Raw genomic sequence first — 23,259 nt, 5'->3', positions numbered from 1 at the left:
TTGGCCTTTCAGACTAAAGGCTCTGCCACATTCCCCAGGTTTCAAGTGAAATATGTTTTTTAAAAATGACACTCCTCTGAGTCATATGAGTGGTAAAAAAAGACCTTTTGGAGCACATTTTATAGCATTTTTGTAGCATAACCACTTAATACATTTCATGTTCTCCCTCCTGTGGTTTATGGACTGTATTTTGCTGACTCTCTGTCTGTCTGTCTGTCTGTCTGTCTTTTTCTTCTCTCACCCAACCCATTCTCTGGCATCCTGTTCCTGTTTTTCACACTGTTCAATCTGCTCTTCCAATTCTCACTCCATCAATACTTCTTTTCACCACTCTCTCCGCTTTTGCTCGCTATTTTATCCTCCCCTTTTTTTCACACAAATCCCAATTTCCACATCATCCTATTTCCCCTTGCTTCTCCCCTCCACTCTGATCACTCTCTCAGAGTTTACGTCACCTGGGCATTGTGAACCTGGAGTGTATGTTTGAGACCCCAGAGAAAGTGTTTGTGGTGATGGAGAAGCTACACGGTGACATGCTTGAGATGATCCTCTCCAGTGAGAAAGGCAGATTGCCTGAGAGGCTCACTAAGTTCCTCATCACACAGGTGTGTATGTGCCCCAGCAAAGAAGGGATTTGTTGTTGTATGTTGATTTATGCCATGACATGCAAAGTGATGCTGTGTTTTTTGTGGTCTGCCTGTGATGCATCATAATTCATTCAAGTACAGTGTGTGTGTTTTCTATTTTCTATGTCATGTATTTAGCGTTGCGTTGCACTAATTCATATCCTGTTTTTGTGGTTTTGGGTATATGGTGTTCGTGCCTGTTTCAATGTGCAGATTCTTGCAGCACTGAGACATCTGCACTTTAAAAACATCGTTCACTGCGATCTGAAACCTGAGAATGTGCTGCTTGCCTCTGCTGATCCCTTCCCCCAGGTATACAAACACACACACACATACACACACCCACGCACACCCACACACACACAACTGAAACCCACTCTCATATGCAGCAGTTATGGTTTTCACACTACATCAGAGCAAGTGAAATGTAGTTACTCAGATGTGTGTCCTGATATCGAAATACCTCTCTGACGTTTAACCACTTCCCCTTTTCGCTGGATCACAGCAAAGTGGGGGCAGCCGTATAATTGTAAAAGTTTGTCCCTGACTTACTGAATGACTGGCTTGGGTATGTACAGGTTTTAAGTAGTCTGGTTTTTGTTCTACCCAAATGACAACCTGACTCAGTGCCTACTGTTCCCCACTGTTTCCCACTCTCAGGTCAAGTTGTGTGACTTTGGTTTTGCCCGTATCATCGGCGAGAAGTCTTTCCGTCGCTCTGTGGTTGGCACCCCTGCCTACCTGGCCCCGGAGGTCCTGCTAAACCAGGGCTACAACCGCTCACTGGACATGTGGTCGGTCGGTGTCATTATGTACGTCAGCCTGAGTGGGACATTCCCTTTTAATGAGGATGAAGACATCAACGACCAGATCCACAACGCAGCTTTCATGTACCCTCCCAACCCCTGGAAACAGATCTCCGGCGATGGTAAACACAGAGCGGGGGGGGGGGGTTATTGTTAGACACACACATTCAACTTTATGATCATTTTAGAGGAAGTAGTTTGCGGTTCTGTTGAACTGTATTGTGAGAGGTGTTTCTGTTATTTTCTCTACCCCATTTATATCGGGGGGGGTATTTCAGGACCATTGTATTGACTGAATTACTTTTAGCTATATGTACCTAATAAACTGGCAACTGAGAGAATTTGAGGAAGGTTAACATGAAAAGTCACACCATGACAAGCCATTACAAATCAAAATGTTTAGATTTCACAATACATTTTGTAATAATGTTCTGATCCTTGATAAGACACCCACTACAACATGGATTTTCATTTACATCATGATGATAAAATGATATTAAACATGATTCCTCATTGCTATGTGCAGAAATATAACTGGCAGTTTAAGGTATATTTGTAGTAACTTGATGTTCTTCTTACTGTAACCAGTCAATTTATTTTATAGCTCAATCTGTATACTTTTGTGTTCCCAGCAATTGACTTGATCAACAACCTGCTGCAAGTTAAGATGAGGAAACGCTACAGCGTCGACAAGAGTCTCAGCCATGTATACTTACAGGTAACACATAGAAGCTACTTGTGTGCACACACAAACACACGCACTGTTTAATACGTATTTGTGAAAAAGAACATGGTTTAAAGTCTGTCACTTTTTTTATTTATTACACTTCCAGTACAACGATTAATTCCCAGTTCCCACAGGAAGCAGCAATTTCTTCCAATAATTTTAGTGGCAGAGTGGTCCCTAACAAGAACTTTTTACAGAAAATGGCAAATAGAGACATGAGGAGTCTGCAATAGGAAGCGAGACAGAAGCTCAAGGCTGATATTTTGAAACTTTATTTAGAGGATGGATTAGCTTTAAAAATACTGTTTTTATAAACTGCATATTTCCCCTTCAGAACAATCATTTAGATGTGGGAAAACAGGCCAGCTTTCTCTGTAGGTGTTCAACAAGTCTGTTGCTGTTGTTTTCATCAAAGACAGTCAGACCAGTCTAGGATCATTCAAGATCTTACTTACCCCACCCCACCACACCAAACCACACCCCACCCCACCCCACCACACCACACACACACTCACTCTAAAGTGACTACTGGATGGTACACACATACAGTATAAGCCCATTTAACTTTGATCTAATCTCAAGGCTCCTAAAACTGAAATTTTATCTTTCTGTTTATTCCCGTTTCTCGTTTCCAAGGACTATCAGACATGGCTAGACCTGCGGGAGCTGGAGACCAAACTCGGCGGGCGTTACATCACCCACGAGAGTGATGACAGCCGCTGGCAAATGTTTGCCCGTGAACATACTCTGCCTTACCCCGCTCATCTTGTGCCTCCTCCTCCTGCGCCGGCCTCTGACGATGAGGAGGGCGGGGAGGATGCTGATGTGCAAGGCCTCACTGAGAGGGTCAGCATCCTCTGACCAGAGAGAGAGAGACAAGAGGACTCAAGCTTATTTAGGAAGGAGGAAAGAAGTAGGGAGAGGGAGGGGGGCTAGGAAGGTTGACTTAGAGCCTGAAAGAGACATAAAGTTGCTAAAAATAATGTGGGTCTAATAAGAATAGTGTCCAGCTGTTTACTTTCACAGCACATCTGGTGCCAGCATGCAATTTCACAGAAATAAATCAAAGTTCTCTTCTCCAGCCTGAGGTCATCAAAACTTCCTTCTAATCATTTACCTCCGCTGTTATTGGTCCTCTTTCCTCTTTCAAACTCTTTTCATGTTGAAGACTGCTTGACTCTATTTCACACCCTGTGTGCGGCTGACCTGAAGAGTCTTTACAGATAAAATTGGACTCAGCTTTTAAATCAGAAATTGTCACACGAATGAAAAGCTGCATGTTCTCTTCCTCTCACCACAAAATCCCTCAAAGTGAACCAGGAAATACCATTTCACAGTGAGTGATTGAGATAAGAATTTGGTATAGTTGTGTATTTTTCTAATCAAATAGTTTATTTAAAATGAAACTGCCTTGTAACGTTTTATTGTAGTGTCATTTAATTGGACTGACTGGAATTACAGTCCCTCTTATGTCTTCAGTAAAGGCCGGTTAAGTCTTTTTTTTCAGTGATGAAGGGCTTTATGGTGACAAAAGACTTCCTCTGTGCTGGTAATTACTATTGTGCAGGCATGGAGTCAAACCCATCTGTAGTCACAAATGCATTCCCATAAATGCATGTCCTGTTGTGAAAACTGGAAATATTGATCCAGGGATAGCAAATCCTCCTGTAATTACCACTAGTTTTGAGCCACAATAGACTCTTAAAAAACATATGTGATTAAAGATGTCTTTGCGGGTTTAAATTAACTTGCACTGGGCTGTTCACTGGCAGTCATATGAGACATTAAAACTTCTTTTAAACAACACAGCTCCTTGCTTGTTGCTTTTAGGAAGAGCAGACCTCTCCCTAGGATGCAGGTGCATAGATGGACAGCTTGGGTTACTAAAACTAGATTTTGGAGAGTGTTTTATTATTGACACCTGTCATGTCAATATGTTGCATGTTTCTGTGAAGTAGAATTATCTAGATACAATATAAAACATACTGTAGTTATGATGGTCTATTATACACGTGTAGCCTGAAGCTTATGTAGTTGTCAAATATGCATAGACTGTGTATAACATGTTTGAAGGATGATCCTAGCATTGGAAACAGACAATACAAACCTTGAACAATATTATTTTTTGTCTTGGATGTTTTATTTATTGTATCATTCACCTGTACATAACTGTGTTCTAGAGAGAAAACACACACAAAATCTTTTCTCTGAGATATATATTTAAGAAGCAATGACCAGTACTTTATAAAGACATGCCTTGAATTAGACATTTTAGGGACACTTTTATTTGTCTACTCAGTCTGACAGATAGACAGTTATTTTCCCCCTCTCTGAAGAAGAGCAGATTATTTCAGAAATGTAATTTATTTAAGATATGATCGATATACAGACTGTTGTTCGCACACATCAAAAAAATACTCACAGCTGTCAGAGGACAAAGACAATTTTTTACACCTCACAGACTGAGTGGCACTCAAGAGGACCCTGTGGCTATGGAGACGAAGAGAGAGACTTTTTTTCCATTCTGTGATGAGCGCTTTCCAGCCAGCTACTCTGGGGAAAGTGCCCCCTTGTTCCTACTACACTACATCAATCATCATTGCACAACGATGCCAAATGATACACTCATTGTCTCTTTCTGTCTTCTTTCATGTCTTTCGAGTGTAGACCTGTTTGTCACTATACCATCAGCCATGCTTCTCCAGGCTACTGTCTTTGAACTAGCAAGTGGCAGTTGACAACACTGACACAGAGCGAAACTTCAGACTTAGCTTCATCTAATTCTGTAAAACAAAAACGTTTATCTAATTTGTGAAAAGAGGAGGATTACTTCTCCCACTGAAAGTTGTGATGTGTCAGTCTGGTCTAAGTGATGATTTTAAGGGATTAAGTGCTCGCAGCTGCCATAGCAACAAGTTTTGCTGATGGTTTTTCATTGAATGTCCACCATGGATGGCAGTGTTTTTGACATAAGTAAACATTTAGTCAGACAACAGTTTTAGTCAATCTAAGCCTGATAATCAGACTGAACTGCCTTTTCGTTTCACTTTATTCATTTATTATATTTTGATTATTGAGCAAATCTGAAATGTGGTGTTGATTCAGAGGTCTAGAACCAGGTTAGTTTAGCTGAAACATACAGTTAATACTAACCCAACGTTAAAGAGTGGTGTTATGTTATTATCAAAAAGTCCCATGAAAAGTCCATAATCAACAACCTGAGTCTCTCAATCAAATCATTACTGTATTTGCTCTCAGCCCTAAGCCCATTGGTTCTCATACTGAAAACCCAAATCTTTAAAAACAGCTTACAAAAAATATAGTTTCATTTTTAAAAAAGGGTCACTGATTTCCTAAAACAACTGGGCACTGTAGTTTTTAGCAAATGTTACTCAGACAAGAGTAAAGAGCACATTTGTTGGGGACTATTTACAGCAGCCGATTAATACACATCTCAGTTAGTATTTCTAGCAGCAGAAATGTGTGGGATTGCGATGCCACCCCATACTTGTCTGTATTTTACAGATCAGATAAGCAGATGGATAAGATCATCAGGCTATAGCTAAAGAGACAATACTAGTATACTAACAGGCATTGTCTGTTTAGCCAAAGGAGCAATTCATTCTTGGTTTTGGTTGACAATAAGAAAAATATAGAATATCACCAGAATGATCCATTTAACAGCAGAAAATTCACTGTTGTTGATCTTCACATCTCGCTAAATTCCCAGCTAATTGCTGGGAAATTACAGGAAATCCGGATGAATTGGATCGTTCTCAACATACCAGGAAAAGCTCAGGAAAAAACAACAACAATGAACACATTACCCCCAAATAAAAACCAAACACACAAAAAAAATCTGAAAAGGTTTAGTCTGTAATTGTGTAACATGATCGCATATTTTGATTGCACTTTCCTCATCAGACTTCCTGACTGCAGAGCTGATGACCTGCAGCCATCGAGTACATTAAAAGGCCATGCCAGCTGCTGAGTTTGCCCCTGCACTCAGGCATAATGCATTTTATAACTCAACAGTGTAAAACAATTTGCAAAATTACCGAAAATTGCAGAGTAATTCCGATTGTCAGACAGATGCTAAACCAAACGCTACACCACAAGTTGTTTCATATCACTTCAGTTTGTCTTTGCAAAAACTAAACTCTTACTTTATAAAAAGCAGGTATAAAATACTTGATCACAAAATTAAAGGCACACTATGCAAGATTTTTACCTTACTATAACAGCTTCAAAGTCATTTTCGATGGTAAACAAACTCGAAGTATAGCGAATCATCCCGATAGCAAAGCAGGAGAGGAAGTCTGAAAAGTGGCCTCCCGCCAAATCTCGTGAGAATCACCAATTGCTTTACGGCGCGACGTGACATACATCAGCGACATAAGAAGCAGCCTCAATGGAAGACACTAGCAGGCATTCACTCAGACGTTACCTGGTCAGTAGACATCTTCGGAGTCTATCTTTGCCTGTTCGATGTCCGACGCTTCCATCCTACTGAACATGTACCGGTATACAGGGGGGAGGGGATCAGGGTGCGAGTGCAGAGACGCAGAGCCGTATATAGAGACGGCTCTGGTGAGTGGTATTTACGACAGTTAACGTTAAATACAAGTACTCTGCAGCGACTCTAGGGGTAGCTGTTTGACAAAACCGGAAAACTGCACAGTATGCCTTTAAGTTTATATTATATGCTATTATATTCTTTTGTTATAGGATTAAGGCACACTATTATGGTAGTTTATACACGTATCCATTACCTGCAAATGTGTCAAATGAGGAAACAGACCAACTAGGTCCTTCAATTCATAGGATGACTGTTGGAGCCATATTGAGAGTTATTGAATTTAAATAAGAAAACCTGTAAGAGGGATGTTTTGAGTTAATATATTATATTTATGACACAAGAAGAACTGTGATAATACCTTTTGATTGTATAATCTTAAGGACATTGAGATTGTTCACTTACCTGCTCCTCCTGGATTCTGCTTCAACAGGGCGCCTGTAGGTAGCCTTTAAGTACAGGATTGAAATGGCCTGTGTGTGAGTTAGATGTTGTAGAGCAACAGTTATCCGACCACAGTGCTTTTCAGGAAATTTAAATCGTTTGTTTGACCCTTTTTTATTTTTGCTGGAAAAGTAAATTGAAGTGTATAGATACATAAATTATATTGAGTTGCTTCAAACAGACTATATCTTCATGTGTGTAACTCCTCACCTTCCTTCAGGTGGCTTCATAGTAGATTTAGATTAGTCACCTAAATGACTAATTCAGTTTCTCTTAAATGGCACAATAAACTGTCAATTATATTCAAATTCAGGCTGTGTTCTGTTCATTATTTATTTTATTAATTAAATTAATAATTTTCTCTCAAGGCTGATTTGTCTGTTGCTAACTATTTATGCAACTGCCAGCCCTGTGGCTTCTCCCTTACACTCTGTATTGCATAAGCAGGTTGTTTTAAGACAATTTGCATGTAGCAGGGGAAGTTTATGCTGCCTTCAAATGAAACTTGTGTTTCAATGACGGAGGTACACATTAAGCTCAACTTTCAGTGGTTAAAGTGAAAACACTGTTGCTAGGAATGCACAATCACCTTTCAAAAATAGCAAAAGATTTCCTTTTCTACATGTCAACTTCATGCAAGATGAGAAGGGTAACATTCACAGACCTTTGCCATTTTTAAAATGCCAACACACTTCACAACTCTTTAACTATAACAACATTTCCAGCTACAAGTTGTGCTTTTAAAATGTCAATTGTTGTCATGTGAAAGCTTTCCTCTAAAGAGGAAGACGCAGCACAGTGAGGTGACTGACCTGCCAGGTACAGGTACAACACATGACTGCAGTTATGCTTTAAATTGGACAAGACTCCAGTTGGTTCAGTCCACAGTCCTCGTTCTGAACCAGAACTAGAGTTCAGATGAAGCTTAATGCTGAGTGAGAAGAAACAAGCGGTTATCTTTCAAAGTTAACAATCTCTTAAGTAGTGGATTTTTTCCACTAGAGTTCAAGGGTTCACTGCCAGTATGTAGGAGAAATAATTATAGAAAGTCTAAGAAGTACTTAAACTGAAAGTGTAAGGTAGACTTAGCTTCATATAGGCAAAAAAGCTCAGAGCACATGTTTGCACAAGTTGCCCCAGAGTGTGCACACCAGTGTGTTCTTCTGGGGAAATCCACTTTCTTACTGATTGATACTGTTTTCAGAAAATAGGAGTGGACATCAGTTTTGTAGTCACAGTGATTATCACAATGAAAGAAAAAAGTGTGAAAATAGAGACTGTGAATGTATCACTTTTGGCCTCTATGGACAGAAAAAAAAGTGATGAATGAGAGGTAATGAGGCTAAAAGCCCCCTTTTTTATTTTTACTGTAAGAACTATTTCCTCTTTCTAATGTCTAATCTCAGCTATTTCTGTAGCTGACCTCAGGTATACATTCTTCCTCATAGGAAAATACACAACAGTCACATCTGGCATAAATGTTTACTCAACACATTCACAGATTGGCTGCAGGCATCCATCTCAGATTCTTTTCATAAACATAAAAAGAGCCTTGGATATGGCCCTGACACGTGGCTTTCTGGGTAAAATAGTTTATCTGATAACCACACTTCACACGCCCACAGTTCATTCTGCTGCCTGCCTTCACTTCTTAACCTCATTCGAGCATTGAATCAATTTAAGTACTTCAGTTTTCTTGCATTGAATGATAATGAAGATTTAGACTGAGGGAGACAGATGATGAAGTGAAAGCTGTTCCAAAGAACTGAAAATAGTTCTATTATAATTCCTATTTACACTTGTTACATTATGAAAAGACCTGTGTCAATGTGAAAGCATGGGGGAATCAGGGTTTATGTGTGTGACGTGTAATAGCCTGCCCACAGACTTTCAATTCCTGTCAAAATCAGACCAGTATGCACATATCATGCTTTTCTGTCTCTGTTGAGAGTAGTGACGTCAGCTCCATCACAGTCTAATGTTTCTCCCCACCCCTGAAGCCTACTTCCTCCGTGCACGTGTACAAAAGCAAACCTCCCTCCTCCTACATGTGTCTTCCCTTTTTTTTTTACTTCGTCTCATCTCTTCCTTACACTCACACACACGCTGACATTTAAACTGTGGCTGTCAACGGCAAGTTGTCTCTACCAGAACAAAAAAATCCGACAGTGCAGTACACAGAGAATAACCATTGCATTTTGTAGTTACTGTATTGGCTGATGGTTATCTAGTGAGAGTACCATGTGGGACTGTTAGTGGCTTGGCTGCATGTCAGGAGCTCTGAGGAGTCTCTTCTGAAGCTCGTCTTCTGACCCTCCTGGACTGAACTCTGCCAAAACCTGAGACACATCTGGAATGTGTCTGAAACTCTTCACCCACAGGACAGCTTTCTTTTACAATCAAGGCGCACCTCTTACCCAAAAAACATCAGGTGAGGTAATTATTTATTACAGCAAAAATTATACTTAGACTTAAAAAAAAATAACATCTCTAAAAAGTATTACTGAAAAAGATAGAAATGTGACATGTTTTTATATGTTTTGTAAACAGGGTGTTAAAGATATTAATTCCTTTTGAACTTTCTTTGCTAGTTTTCTTTTTGTCCCCAGTGGACTGCTGTCAAGGGAAAGACAGCATGCTTGAGGCATGCTTGATGTGTGAGTCAGCATTACAAAGTAATTATGGCTAGAAATTATTCTCTGCAGGATTGAATGTTTTCTGCAGTTCTTCCAGCCGTGGTCACTACATAGTGTTCATTTTGTCAAAAATGTTTTGATTTAGTCTTAGTCTTGGTCCCGTGTCAGATGTCCTTGTTGGTTTTTTATCAGATTTAGTCAACCTCATCCTGTTTGGATAAGTATGTACATTTTAACGTAACTATTTTAGAACCATAATTTTTGTCTTTTTTAGTCAGATTATATTGAACATTTCAGTCGATATAGTCTCACCAAAAGCAATAATGTTCTATCATTTTAGTCACGTAAGACTTTCATTATCTGATGAAAAACACAGGTTGAGTAATCTACAACAAAGTCTTGTAATACCATTGCCTTACTAGTTGGCTTATAGCTTAAAAAATAAAAAACTACCTAATGTCTGTCTTTAGGTTTGTGGTATTTGTACGAGCCTTTTTTTATGGCCACATTGTTTCACTTCTGTTAAAGCAATGCATTCAGGGGGGATTTCTCAGTCTCACTGAAACAAAAATGGGCCCAAATATCTGTTGATGTCATTCTTAACTTTAAGTTTCTTTCCGTAAAACAGTTGATGTAAGTTACTCCAAAAGATATGGCACACAAAAACATAATATTTAATCTCAAAGACAATAAAGAGATCTTTAACACATTAAGTTATTATTTTAGTCTCATCAATATAGTATCTTGATAAAGTCACATTTAGCCTTTAATAATGTCTGTGGCGTCTCAGCATTGTCTAATTTTTGTCATAGAGAAAAAGGTTGTTGATGAACATATTTAGATATAGCTTTAATTAAGGAAATTACCATTATTTGAAACCTGACTTTGTTTTCGTCTCCTCTGGACTGTGAAAGGCAGCATGCTTGATGATGTGTGAGTCAGTGTTGCAAAAATAATTAGGTTAGAAATGATTCTCTGCAGGGTTGAATGTTTTCTGAGGTTCTCCCAGCGGTAGTCACTACAACAGGTTGAAAAGTGCAAAAGGGAACTGCTTGACAAGAGGAAATAGTGAAAATTCACAGGAATGTGGACTGTGATACCTGTGAAACGCAGCTTTGGTATTAGGGAGGCAAGCTATAAAACATATTGCTTGCATTTTGCTTGACGTGCAGCACATTCCTCCTCCTTTAGGAAACAGCTGAAGTTTTGGTCTTTTAAAGCCTCACTGGTGGCATGACTGTGTAATAACAACCAAGCTTTGTTCAGCTCATAATATTAACAAACACATAGTTGGCCCAGATGGACGAAAGGATGGACTAAAGCCTCGACCAGCTGTAAAGAAGTCATGTATCAGGATGATATGTGAAATTTTCACTGAAAGATGAAAACCTGTAGTTTAGAGGAAAAAGAAAAGAACCTGTATTGATTTTAAAGTGAATAGAACAAGCGCTTCAACTAGGGCCATTGTTAGTAGGAGGGGAAGACCAGTTTGTTGTTAGTCATAGCTGCCAGACTGATGACTAAACAGCAGCCTATGAATTATTTTAGAAAAAGTACCAGATAAAAGAACAAAACTTTCCGATACCGCAGTCACTGTAGATTCCCAACCAACATTATTTGAACACTTTATGAATAATCCATTAAATCAAACCCATTTCCACACGCCTGCATGCACGCCTGCATGCACGCACACACACACACACACACACACACACACACACACACACACACACACACACACACACACACACACACACACACACGCACACACACTCACACACACAGGCACACATTATTCACCAGAGATGGTCTGCCTCTAAATGGCTTCTCCATTATTGAATTTGGATGGGACAGCCTATCTCTGTCCAGACGTTAATGGCATTAGATGCTTCCTGAGCGTATAAACACACCAGGGCCAGGCCTAAGCAATAGAACAGAATGTGGGGAGGAAACAAACATTAGTGTCTGCCACTGAAATACAGAAACTAGCCATAAATATACAGAACACAGGTTTAATTTCCTAATGCTGAAATCTCAGAGAGAAACAGGAAATTGACAGAATAATGAAAACTTTTTGAAAAAAACTTTTGAGGGCTCTTATCATTTTCCATAAAAATAGCAACCGCATGTTGTCTTTGTAAGAAGCTATTTGAGGGATCTACATTGAGAAGACGTGGTGACTTTATTGTAACCCATTTTCTGATTACATTTACCTGTGCAGGAAGTGGTTTTTTTTCTCTTCTAATTCAACACCAGAACATTTTGAACAGGAAGCAACACAGACTAATATCTGAGATGTGTCTGCCTAACAGACGGGAATCACACCCACGGCTCTATGATGAACTGGGACTGACAGTGCATGTACAGCGTAGATCAGGGAGTAAATTAATTGATTAATTCATATAGGGCATGGAGTTCACATTACTCATCCTTCAAGCCACAGTAAACAATTAAATCCCTCTTGTCTCTTCAGCCATCCAGTTCTGCTGATAGCTGTTACATCAGACATTAAACTGGACCATGAGTGAGTCTTTTTAAGGATGCATTTAAATTAACAGTAACTGATTGTGGGTTGTTGTGTCCCCACAGAATCAGAATATCTTCTTGTGCTGATAAATTGGACTGAAGTTGTATTAAGCAGTGATTACAGTAAAATGCAAATGCTCACTTTGCGAGTTCAGTCTGTGCTGCCCCTGCCCGCCACTCTGATTTAGACCATGCAGGGCAATAAGTGCAACAATTTAACAAATAGCAGCATTAACATAAAATATTGTGATCGCCTAGGGGGCAGGAGTTTCTACATCTAATTCACCCGATATAAGGCTTTAGGTCCTTACTGCTCCCAGTTTCCATAAAACCAGGACATTTATGAAGAAAGTGCATGAAATTTTTTCTCCACACAGAGCAGTTGAGGCAATAAGGGGGGATTTTGGCAATCACAGTTTCTATTAGTACTGTGGGTGTTATCTTCAGGGACCGTGACTAAGCCTGTATCTTCTCCAGGAGAGGAAAACTTCAGCTCCCTGCCCTAACACCGCATGTTGAGCCAAACTGCCTCACATTCAGAAACATCAGAGGACAACCAAATGATTTTATCTCTTGAGCTCACTGAACCACAAAATAGGATGGATACAAAATGTCCAAGCTAGAACCACTGGATTTTAAGGCATCGTGGGAGTAGGCTCATGTTGCCTGTGTCACTTTTACTCTGCCTTATTGACAAACACTTACTGTGAAACCTTTTTTTTCCCACAGGTGAATTTCTAACCAGCAAAGTGACAGAAAACTAAAGGAACAATGAACATCACAGTCCCAACATCAGCCACAAATGCGTCTACAGTGTGTGTTAACATCGAAGACAGTGCCATCAGTGACTTCCTGATGTCCGTTTACATTCTGTCTTTCATTTTTGGTTTGATCTTCAATGTGCTGACCTTGAGACCCATTTGGCATCAAATGCGTCGGCAAAATGTTTTGGGCATCTTCCTGCTTAATCTCTCTATCTCTGACATTCTTTTCCTCCTCACTATGCCCCTTTGGATCAATTATTACCTAAAGAACCACCACTGGGAGCTAGGTGTCATTACCTGCAGTATAGCTGGCTTTTTCTACTACTCCAACATGTACATCAGCATCTACCTGCTCTGCTCCATCTCCGTGGACCGCTGCCTGGTGGTCATTGACCCATTGCGCTCCAAGACCTACCGTACATCACGCTATGCTTGGGCACAGTGTTTTGGTGTTTATATTGTAGTGATTGTGATGCACATCATGGTACTGGTCCATGACAATCTCAAAGATGCCCATGATGACATTAACAAGAATGACCGTTGTTATGAGACTTACCCCATGGAGAGACCTGTCGCCCTATTCAACCTGCTCAGAGTGTGCCTCGGCTTCCTGCTGCCCCTGCTGGTGTTGGCGGTGAGCTACTGGAGGGTACTGGCCACTGTGGGTCAGAGTCCTGGCCTGAGTGCTCAGGCTAAGCGGAAGGTCCGCCTGCTGTCCTTTGGGGTGATTGGGATCTTCTCAATTTGTTTTGCTCCATATCACATTCTCCTGCTCACACGCTCACTCGTCTTCTACTACAGCAACAAAGAAAGTTACTGCCAGTTTGAACAAAATATGCACTTTCTCTTCTCATGTACGTTGGCATTGTCCAGTCTGAACAGCGTGGTGGACCCTGTGTTATATGTGCTGGTCAGTAACAGCGTCCGGGAGGAGGTGAAACTGTGCTGGAGAAGGTACAGAGGGAAACAGACAGATACAGACTGTGCTCTTACTGCATACAACAGAGGGAAGCAGAATACTAATTTAATATGAAAAGTAAGCTATATGTGGGTGGACAAGTCCACCTGTGCATTTGTATGCATATGTGTGTGTGTGTGTGTGTGTGTGTGTGTGTGTGTGCATATATATACACAATTATGCATAATGCTGTAGCTGTTTGAATGTCTTCATTTTTGGAGTTAGCCAGTAAGTAGCAGGATTATTTACATCCCATAATCAACCCTTTGTTTACAGACAATCAACATCCTTTGAGAGAGCCACATTGCCTTTGTTTCTTATTTCCTTTTTTTCTTCATCCTGCACAATGTAGCAGAGGCAGTTGAATAACATGCATCTCAGAGCTCTGTAATTGGATTGCACTCCCAGGTTCTGCTCTCCCAAGAGTTCTTCAGTGGCGGCCACTTCTGGTTTGTGGTTGGACACTGCCTGAGTTGAAGAGCCCTTGTGTTTCCCCTCCAATCTATACAAGAATATTGTGATAGTGAATATGTGGCCTTGCTATAACTGAAAGTGCATTTACTCTAAAGCATGCCAAAAAGCATTTATTAGCATGACCGTGTGTCCTAAGTGTCTGGCCGTCAGTGAAACATGTTGAATGTAAATGAACCATCATATAAACCAGTGGTTTGAACAGGTGCTCTAGTTTTAGGTTGTTTGGTTTATGTGAGGATCAATTTTGCAGTTGGTATTTTATGCATTCCCACAGCGAGAGAAGGCCTTGGGAGATGATAAGAGAGTTTTATTCCCAGAGTTGTTTTAAAAAATGTTTCACAATGTCTCAAATGATGTGAGCAAAAGTTAATAAACTTAGTGTACATCTAATCCTCTACAGACAGGCAAGCAGACAGGGGAAGAATGGGAGAAAAAGGGAAGAGGAGAATAGGAAAAATGAATCAACAACATTAAGGCTGCTGTTGCTTTGTTTTACATTTTGTCCATTATTCATACAGTGTGTCTTTAATGCATCAATAGAGCTCTTTGTAGGGCACATCGATAAATCACCAGTTGAGCACTTGACATATAACCAGTATGAATCCTGAGGACATCAAGGTTTGTACAACCAGTTCTCTTTCTTTAAAAGCCTATAGTGCTGAGTCCTTGATCTATATATGGTATATAGCAATGCTGTCTCCTGAACACGAGCTCATATAAAATGTTTTGCCTAATGTGCTTAAATCGAAATGTAATTGCTGCCTGGATTATGTTCCCTGGCAATGTTTTTCCCAGTCCATGATGGGTGGATATTGTAGAGAAAGCAACAAGATAGGTTGTTTGTGAACATTTAGCTGATATGTTTATTTGTTTTTTGTTGTTTTTTTTTTGCAGATACCCTCATTAAAATGTTCATTAATTTAAAAACACTGTATTTGCTTTTGGAAAATTTCGTTGTACATGTTTTGTTGGCAGATAAGGCACACAAGTTCATTGTTGCTTCAGTACTTGAAGGATACAGCTGATGAGATATTTTCAACAAATCCCATAAAAAGACCAAAAGTATTATTACTATTATTGATGAATTGATCCTACCTACGTCTGTGCAGTCGAAGCTTCATATAGCTTATTCCTCTGCGCCATAGACCTCTAGTCGTCCAAAAGCTATTAAAAAAACATCAGTAAGCCACACAATTGCACACACATTCCCCCGTTATGATGAACAGGGACACTGTAATTTATTAACTTGTCCTGCTGTTGTAAACACTCACTGGAAAACTAGTGTTAGTCCCTGGATGAAAATAGTCCCAATAATAAAAGCTAGTGTTGAATTGTTTTTGGAAAGGATTAGCATTTTAAAAAAATAAAATGTTTATTTCATTATACGTACCTTTCTAGATTTGCTGTGCTCTACGACAGTGTTGAGGTCATGTGCATAGACATTTCACAGCATGAAATCAATAAACTAAATGATTACAATCTCAGATCTCATTCAACTTTGTGTATTATTTTTATTTTCAGCAGCAGAGCAAAACTCTGAGCCTTGACAGTGATGAAGCAGTCATATGTTATGTTATGTCTCGGAGTCCTCTGGCTATGTGCTGACAGCAATTTAGTCTCTGAGGGCACAGGCCAATGTTTCAGGGCTTCCGGTGTAGCCAGTGGATGTCTGGATAATGTATATCCGGGCCAAGACTTCCTCTCCTGTGTGCGATTAGCAACTTGAGACACAAGAATGGTGATCTTTATAGAGATATATATATATATAAAGATATAAAGAGATATCTGCCTATGAATGCTAAGTCGCAGTCATACGATATCCAATTGGATCCAAGATTGATAAAAAGCAAAGTCTTTGTCAGATGGTAGCCAATGAGTTCCGAGATTGCATTTTGGTCAGTGTGTTCTGCCTCTTTTGTTCACTGCACAGACTGTTTACTTGCATGCAACCAAAGCCTGTTATCAGCAATATCAGCTTCTTCAAAAACAGATCATAAAAGCATCCCATAAGAGATAAATAGTCATCAATGCTCATTATTCCATATGGGAATATGACAGTCAACACAGCAACACTATTAGATCCAAGCTACAGGCCAATGTCCAATGCAACAACAGAAGTACACCAATCAGCATTCTGGGTTACTATGTTCACAAATCCTAGGATATTGCCATGGTAACAGCTTGCATGTATATGCAGCGATCCGTAACTCCTTTAAACTTAATACATTTTTGCTTTTATGAGTATTTTTTTGCTCAAAATATCACTGAATGATGTCTGACTGGGGCTTTAAGGGCTAAACCAAAAATCTTCAAATCAACTGGACGAGCAGATTTTGAAAACGACAATGGCTGCACATTTAGATGTTGCAGCCGGTAGCCTAGCTCCTCTCAAACTGTTTTTGTTTTAATCTGTTTTTGGCTTTATTATTAAAACACATTTTACCTATGACAAGAATAGCCTACCGTCATCTGAAAAGGAAACATTTTGATTAAAGAGCAGCAGACTTTGAGTTGATCCGGCCAGCCAGATCAACCAGTTGGGACCAGCCCACCACAGCAGATGTTATTCTATGAATTGACTTACCTTTTGCTATGTGCGTAGCATTAAGGAACTGCAAACTCTCTCAGCCTTTTATAATGTTGTATAATGATAGATAAAATCCCATGATATTTATTCAAAATATTCAACTAAACCCCGCTACATGAGGAGACGCCCTACTCCTGCAGGTGAGTAACTGTTTTAATGTATGTACTGTGTGTAATGTATGTTTTTTATTTGTGGCCCAAGGCACACCAGATATGATCAGGCCTGCATCTTAGGTTTTACTTTGTTACTTTTTTGTTTGTTTTTCTTAAGAGTGTGGGCTCACCGTTAATATTATTGTGTGTGCATTTCTATACTGTTAGATCCATTTGAGTGTGTTATGTGAAAAGTTTTATGTTTAAAGTGTCTTATGCGCACGTTTGTATCTGTAGTGTTTGAGTTAAGTTGAGTATCTCCTCACAGAAGGCGTTCATGTCTACGTTGGACTTGTCTATCCAGGTAATTGGGCAGATATAATATGTGAACTATTTAGGCCTAATTTTAGTTACTCAAATAATGTAATCTATTTCTCATTACTCTTATAAAAAGTAATATTACTTATTATTCACTGCAAACAGTATACAAAATTGGTAATGGTGTCCCTTCTCCACAAAATTCAGACTGACGAAAACCAGTTTTGTTCAATGTAAGGGAATATTTCCAGCTGCTGAAGGTAAGCATTTCCATCTTCCAAACTAGTTTCCTCCACGAGTACTCTGCTGCTGAATCCAAGGATGTGATTGGATTGTTCAGTAGGGGATGCCAACCAAAGTAATGTTGTAACTTATTATTTTTTGGGGAGCTACCTGTAATATTATTACTGAATTTTAGTTGTAATTAGTTCCACTGCTAGTTACGGGGGAAAGTAATATAATACCACACATTGTTTGAGAGTCTTTATTCTGGTAGAAAGTAAACAGACACCCACTCAATACACATCAGAAACATACTCTATTGTATAAGTAATATTACTATTGAGTGTTAGTAAACTAGTCTAGGGTGCTGTTCTTATGGCCTGTAACAGTATTACAATTCTATTGCTGTTTAATACTGCAGTGTAATTGATGGATTATGTGCTCACTCCATATAATAACATCTATCTTCATGGCCTCATCGATTCCTCTTTTGTGCTCTTGTTGCTCTCTGAGAGAGAGACGATTTAACATTATGTTAATGTGTGCGTTGCAAGTACTTCTTCTTTTTTTATAAATGATGTGCCTTGTGCCAAAAACGTTTGAGAACCACTGATCTAGATTAGCTAACTATTTGAATCCATAGCCTTCAAGTCTTGCCTTAATGAATTCGATACTAGATAGCAACCACTGGATGCCAACAGTGTCCTGTAAGGTGCGTCATTTTCTCTCTTTGTCTCACTTGTGCTCACATTAAATGTGCATGATGAATAGATCTAGGGCTATATTTCATTTTTTCTAATTTTTGTAAAAAAGTTTTGTCTATATACAGGGATATTCATAAAATAGGTGTAACAACGCCACTAGGTTTTGGTCCTCTTATGTTGATAAAAAGAAACAAATATAGAACAATGCCATTCTTTTAACACAAGCAACAACTGGTAGAAATGTATCTGCCCCATCAGCCTTTAAGTATAGAGCCAAGAAAAACCTCATTCATATGATTTCACGAAAAGGTTACCAAAAAATGTCCTTCCATCACTTCATTATTTCCCATCAACACTCTTACCAGCCAGAGCGTGAGGCAATTTCAGGAAGCACTACTTGAACTCCAAATTTGCAAATGTTAAAATGCAGTCAGGTTTAAAGAAATTACACAAAGCAGCAGTCCATCATCCTGTGGCATTAGGCCCAAGATATTACAGATCAATTTTCTCTAGACTCAGATTTTAATGAGCTCACTCTGGCTGTAACCAGACTCTCTGGGAAATCAATATGGTTTCATTGATTAGCTGTTCTGAGTCATAGCTTCATAATGTAGGGTTGGGCTAAATGCATTATATAGACAAAGCTATTCTTAGACTGAAGTTATTTTAGCATTGAGTTGAGTATTGTGACACATACAAAACAGCACTCAATAGAATATAATTGTTCATTTCTTACTTCATAATAAGTAATCACTGCTAATCAGTTAATGTTTCTATTGAACTTCTGCTCTCCTGCTGCTCGCTGTGTTAAGAGTGTCTTAATGAAACAGCAAATCTTAATAATCAAACTCAATTTGTCCAAGACCTATTTATGAACCGCAAACCCAAAGTGGCTCATCATTAGATTTGATATTTCATTAGCAAAACAATAAGTAGGATATTCAGTTATTATAATTCACTATACTGTAACTACAGACATACAGGCTACCACAGTTAAATTACTTTATTCAAATATGTCATAAATATTAAAAATACATACAAATACAAATATGTCCACCCGGATGTGGGTAAATGTGTTGTTGCTAACTTGACAGTGCCACGGTCTCATATCAATCAAACATCCTTGCGCGTCCAAAAGTGACACTAGAAGGGTATGTACAGCGTCACTTCTTGAAGCGTAGGGCCGCTGACCAAGTTGCAGTTTTTGACGCGTTGGAACGTGTTGACCACTGTCACTGACCTTTATTATTGAGTATATAATTGAAGTGCTGTAAAACTTGACATACATTATATTTATAGACATAAGGGTTGCAGAATATTTGAAAAACAGGGACAGCACCATCTCTAACTATAACCTCAGAAATAACCACATCCGTAAATGTAGAATGTAACTGAGCCGTTGTACTTTGTAGATTGTGTATGTGTACTAAAAAACATGGCCAGGAAGTGTATCATTTGTTTGCACTGCCGATCTGAATAGATTTGCTGCCACACAATCATACGTTATATCTCAGGAAGATAAATTAAGATGCAGATTTGTTTTTGGATGTAAAGCGGTTTTGCACCTGACACTTAAATGTCAAAGCTTTCCATTTAGATGTGACAAACACCACGTCCCAACCTTAACCCTAACCCTAACACTCTTCTGCCCACTCAGACACACACACACACACACACTCTTTCTTTCAGGAAGTATTTAAGTACATAAGTTACAAAATAAAGACACTAAACTTTTTCCACAGTTTAAATTTATAGACAGGAACTAACAGGAACTCAAGCATCGCAGACCTGTCTAAAAATAATACCTGGTTTTCTCTGCAGTCTTCACTTATGTCCTTTTGTGCATCATTCTGCTTTACATTGTGGTTATGCCCAACGGACATAATGACAATTGTTTTTCTGTGTTTGTTTTTTCTCATGAACTAGCTCAAATAGCAGTACACATACATTTTTGTACAGGATACTGGCGTCAGTTATTTAGCCAATTACCATAAAGCACTTATATCAAAACAATACTTATTTTTGTTTATTTGACAAGAAAGCAGGTTCGTAATTAATTGCTTGAAAGGATTAGTAGGTCCTTTTCATGAAGTATTATCTCCTCTATGTATTCACACTGTTACAGCAATACCCAATTTCCAGTCATCGTGGTAATTTTATGGTTCAATTGACTCACAAATAATTGCCTGAAGTATATTTTGAATATTCTTTTCTTTATGTAACACATTTTCACTCTGTTGCAGACCTTAATTTAAGGTGGTTGAAGTGAAATTTGTCTAGTAGCCTAGGGGACCTGGAAGTCTAAATCCTCAGTGTAAGGAGCTTAGTTTGTTTATAAAAAAACAGGTCTTAGCCAGAATCCACTTGCTGTTGTGTCAGTCTTAACACTAAAGTTTGTATTTACTTGTATTGTAATATGAAGCAAATTAACTGGTGCAATTCTCAGTCTTAATCAAACAACTGAAATGGCCCTGAAAAATCTTCCAAAAAGGCAGAAATAACATCTTGAGTATGCTTATTTGTATTTCCCGTTTATTGTGTTCTTTATGTGCACGTTTGCTGACAGCCTATTATAAAGGCATAATCTGCTTGTTACTGATGATGGTAAGAGGCAGCAGAATAATACAGCAATATTGGACTTTTAGACCCAGTGCCATACTTTTGGATTTGATTATATTGCACAAAGTATTTGTTCTTTCTTGATTTCTGTCTTTTATAGACAAAAATAATGGTGACTTCTGTAGTTTTGGAGGAAGTTGAAACAAACTTAACGTCATCATTTAAGGTTTCGACTGGGCTATACCATGACAAAATTGCTTTTCCGGGGGGTTGCTACCACTTGAAGATTTTATATTTTTCCCCAGAGCCTAGATAAGCAATTTTTCACTCGCACATTGTCATCCTACAGTAAAGTTGATAGGCGAGTAAGCAGTTTTCATTTAAGTGAGTGGGTGCCATCTTTGAGTCTGCCATGCAGTTCTTATAATACTGTACATCCATAGTACATACAGTACATCAGCATTTCACAGTGATTAGTTTCTGCATTACATTACTTTCTAACTCAGTTTTGGCTATGTCACTTGAGAGATTTCTGTGCTTTTCTCACTAGTTTAAAGTGGGCGGGGCTCTGTTGGAAAAGGTCCATACACCGAACAGGATGCAACAATATCTGCAACCACAAAGTTCTGATGAAGCAGTTTTTCAGTGTGAAACTCTTGAGAAATAATAACTACGGATGTTTTTCCCACCCTTTAAGTTTGATAGCTACTCAGTCATTAATACTTAATACAGAAATACTAAACATTTCAAACCAAGTCGCAGGGGCTTTAAATGTGGATTGATATTGTGCGTGGCATTATGGCATTTGAGGATTTCAATCTTAAAACAACTGACCTCCATGGGTGCCCGGTTAGCTCAGTGGGTAGAGCTGGCGACCCATGTATCGAGGCTGAGTCCTTGCTGCAGCGGCCCGGGGTTTGAATCCGACCTGCAGCCCTTTGCTGCGTGTCATCCTCTCTCTCTATCCCCCTTTACTGTCTATCTGCAGCTGTCTCTATCATAAAGGCAATAAAAAGCCCCACAAAAAAAAACAACTGACCTCCCTTCTTGAAAACAAAACAAGAACCCTTGCAGACCCTTTCTGATAGAGCTTCAGGGCAAAAACAAGCGGGGTAGAACTGAATGCAAGATTGGGATCAACACTGGCTGGGGAGCTGGGCTTTTTCAAACCGCATCAAAGCTACCCTGAGTATTTTTGTTCCTGTCACTCGGGTGACAGAACAATTGTTTTGGCATTTTTGAATGGGCTGATTGGATTTGTTGATGGTCAATTTGCTCTGCACTGATACATTTATTTTATGTAATAACTTGTTTCAAACCTTCCAGTTAACAGTAGAAAAAATAGCCTTTTAATCATAAGCAGCAACAATAATGAAAACTGTAGAACTCTGAATAACTAATTGAACAGAATTAATGTTGCTAAATTTAATTAAGATCACATTAACCAGTTCTCTGGTGAGTCTTTTAAAAGAACGCATGTTCAGAAATTGACTTGATATCCAGGGTTTGACAAACAAAGAAAGCATTAATCACACTTGATGGGAACTGAGTGGAACAGGTGGCAGCACAGTGATGCTTATGGGTGACTTTATTGTTCATGCTCTGAATATTAAGTTGATCATTGTGTCAATCTTGTTTTCCAGACAGAGCCGAAGTATAGACTTTATTCATAAGGTAACACCTTTATGAATTTAGTATTGGTTACATTTTACAATGGTTTGAAGGTGACATATAAGGTGCAGATATTATCTCCCATATACATATTGATCTTTTACCCCCAGGTCCACACAAACTGTCGACATTACACATGTATGCACAAACACAACTGTATTTATCCATGTGCACAAATGAAACACAAAGTTAGACTGTGGAACAAAATCATAGAGAATAAATACTACATAACATTAAAAACAGCAGGCACATGTATTTCAACATAAGAGAGATGTAACTGATATTAAGAATAAGATTTTGAAGCACAGACAATCAGAACCAGGGACAAAAATATTTTGCACATGCTCGTCTGTAACCCATGTCTGCTAAGAAGAGTTCAGAAAAGCTCCATGAAATCAGAGTTTACTTTTTAAGTATAACCAGGCCACTGACCAGTATAGCCACCCCTGGTTTCAGCCTCCGGCATAAGTCTGTTCGAGAATCTGTCAGCCTGAGGGTCTGTTTATGCCGCCTTTTTAAAGCAGCAGGATCTGCTTAGTGTCTCTGACAGCAGCTCAGTGCACCTAAGA

General features: G+C 39.0%; 2 protein-coding genes across 4 annotated transcripts in view; both read left to right on the top strand.

The window, feature by feature from the left end:
• Nucleotides 1–4,277, top strand: part of prkd2 (protein kinase D2) — a 35,961-nt gene extending 31,684 nt beyond the window's left edge. For both annotated transcript variants that reach the window (XM_051396622.1, XM_051396621.1), the window contains 5 exons: nucleotides 444–605; nucleotides 840–938; nucleotides 1,287–1,554; nucleotides 2,065–2,150; nucleotides 2,796–4,277. In XM_051396622.1, coding sequence (XP_051252582.1) covers nucleotides 444–605; nucleotides 840–938; nucleotides 1,287–1,554; nucleotides 2,065–2,150; nucleotides 2,796–3,020 — 840 coding nt within the window. In that variant the 3' untranslated portion in view covers nucleotides 3,021–4,277. The remainder of the gene's footprint in view (nucleotides 1–443; nucleotides 606–839; nucleotides 939–1,286; nucleotides 1,555–2,064; nucleotides 2,151–2,795) is intronic.
• Nucleotides 4,278–9,235: 4,958 nt separating this feature from the next.
• gpr184 (G protein-coupled receptor 184) lies at nucleotides 9,236–16,021 on the top strand. 2 transcript variants are annotated; one of them, XM_051398101.1, is made up of 2 exons: nucleotides 9,236–9,615; nucleotides 13,071–16,021. In XM_051398101.1, the coding sequence occupies exon 2, from the start codon at nucleotides 13,113–13,115 to the stop codon at nucleotides 14,136–14,138; it is 1,026 nt and encodes a 341-aa protein (XP_051254061.1). In that variant the 5' UTR covers nucleotides 9,236–9,615; nucleotides 13,071–13,112; the 3' UTR covers nucleotides 14,139–16,021. The 2 variants fall into 2 exon arrangements, with proteins under 2 accessions (XP_051254061.1, XP_051254060.1); XM_051398100.1 differs by having other exon boundaries at nucleotides 9,237–9,610.
• The last annotated feature ends 7,238 nt before the right edge of the window (nucleotides 16,022–23,259 follow it).

This window comes from Dicentrarchus labrax, unplaced genomic scaffold (assembly GCF_905237075.1).
Source record: "Dicentrarchus labrax unplaced genomic scaffold, dlabrax2021, whole genome shotgun sequence".
NCBI lineage: Eukaryota > Metazoa > Chordata > Actinopteri > Moronidae > Dicentrarchus > Dicentrarchus labrax.
The sequence above is the reverse complement of the archived record's forward strand: the minus strand, read 5'-3'. Positions and strand labels throughout refer to the sequence as shown.

Excerpts from the sequence above, each read along its gene's own strand:
- gpr184 (XM_051398101.1), top strand. The coding sequence starts at position 13,113 with ATGAACATCACAGTCCCAACATCAGCCACAAATGCGTCTACAGTGTGT.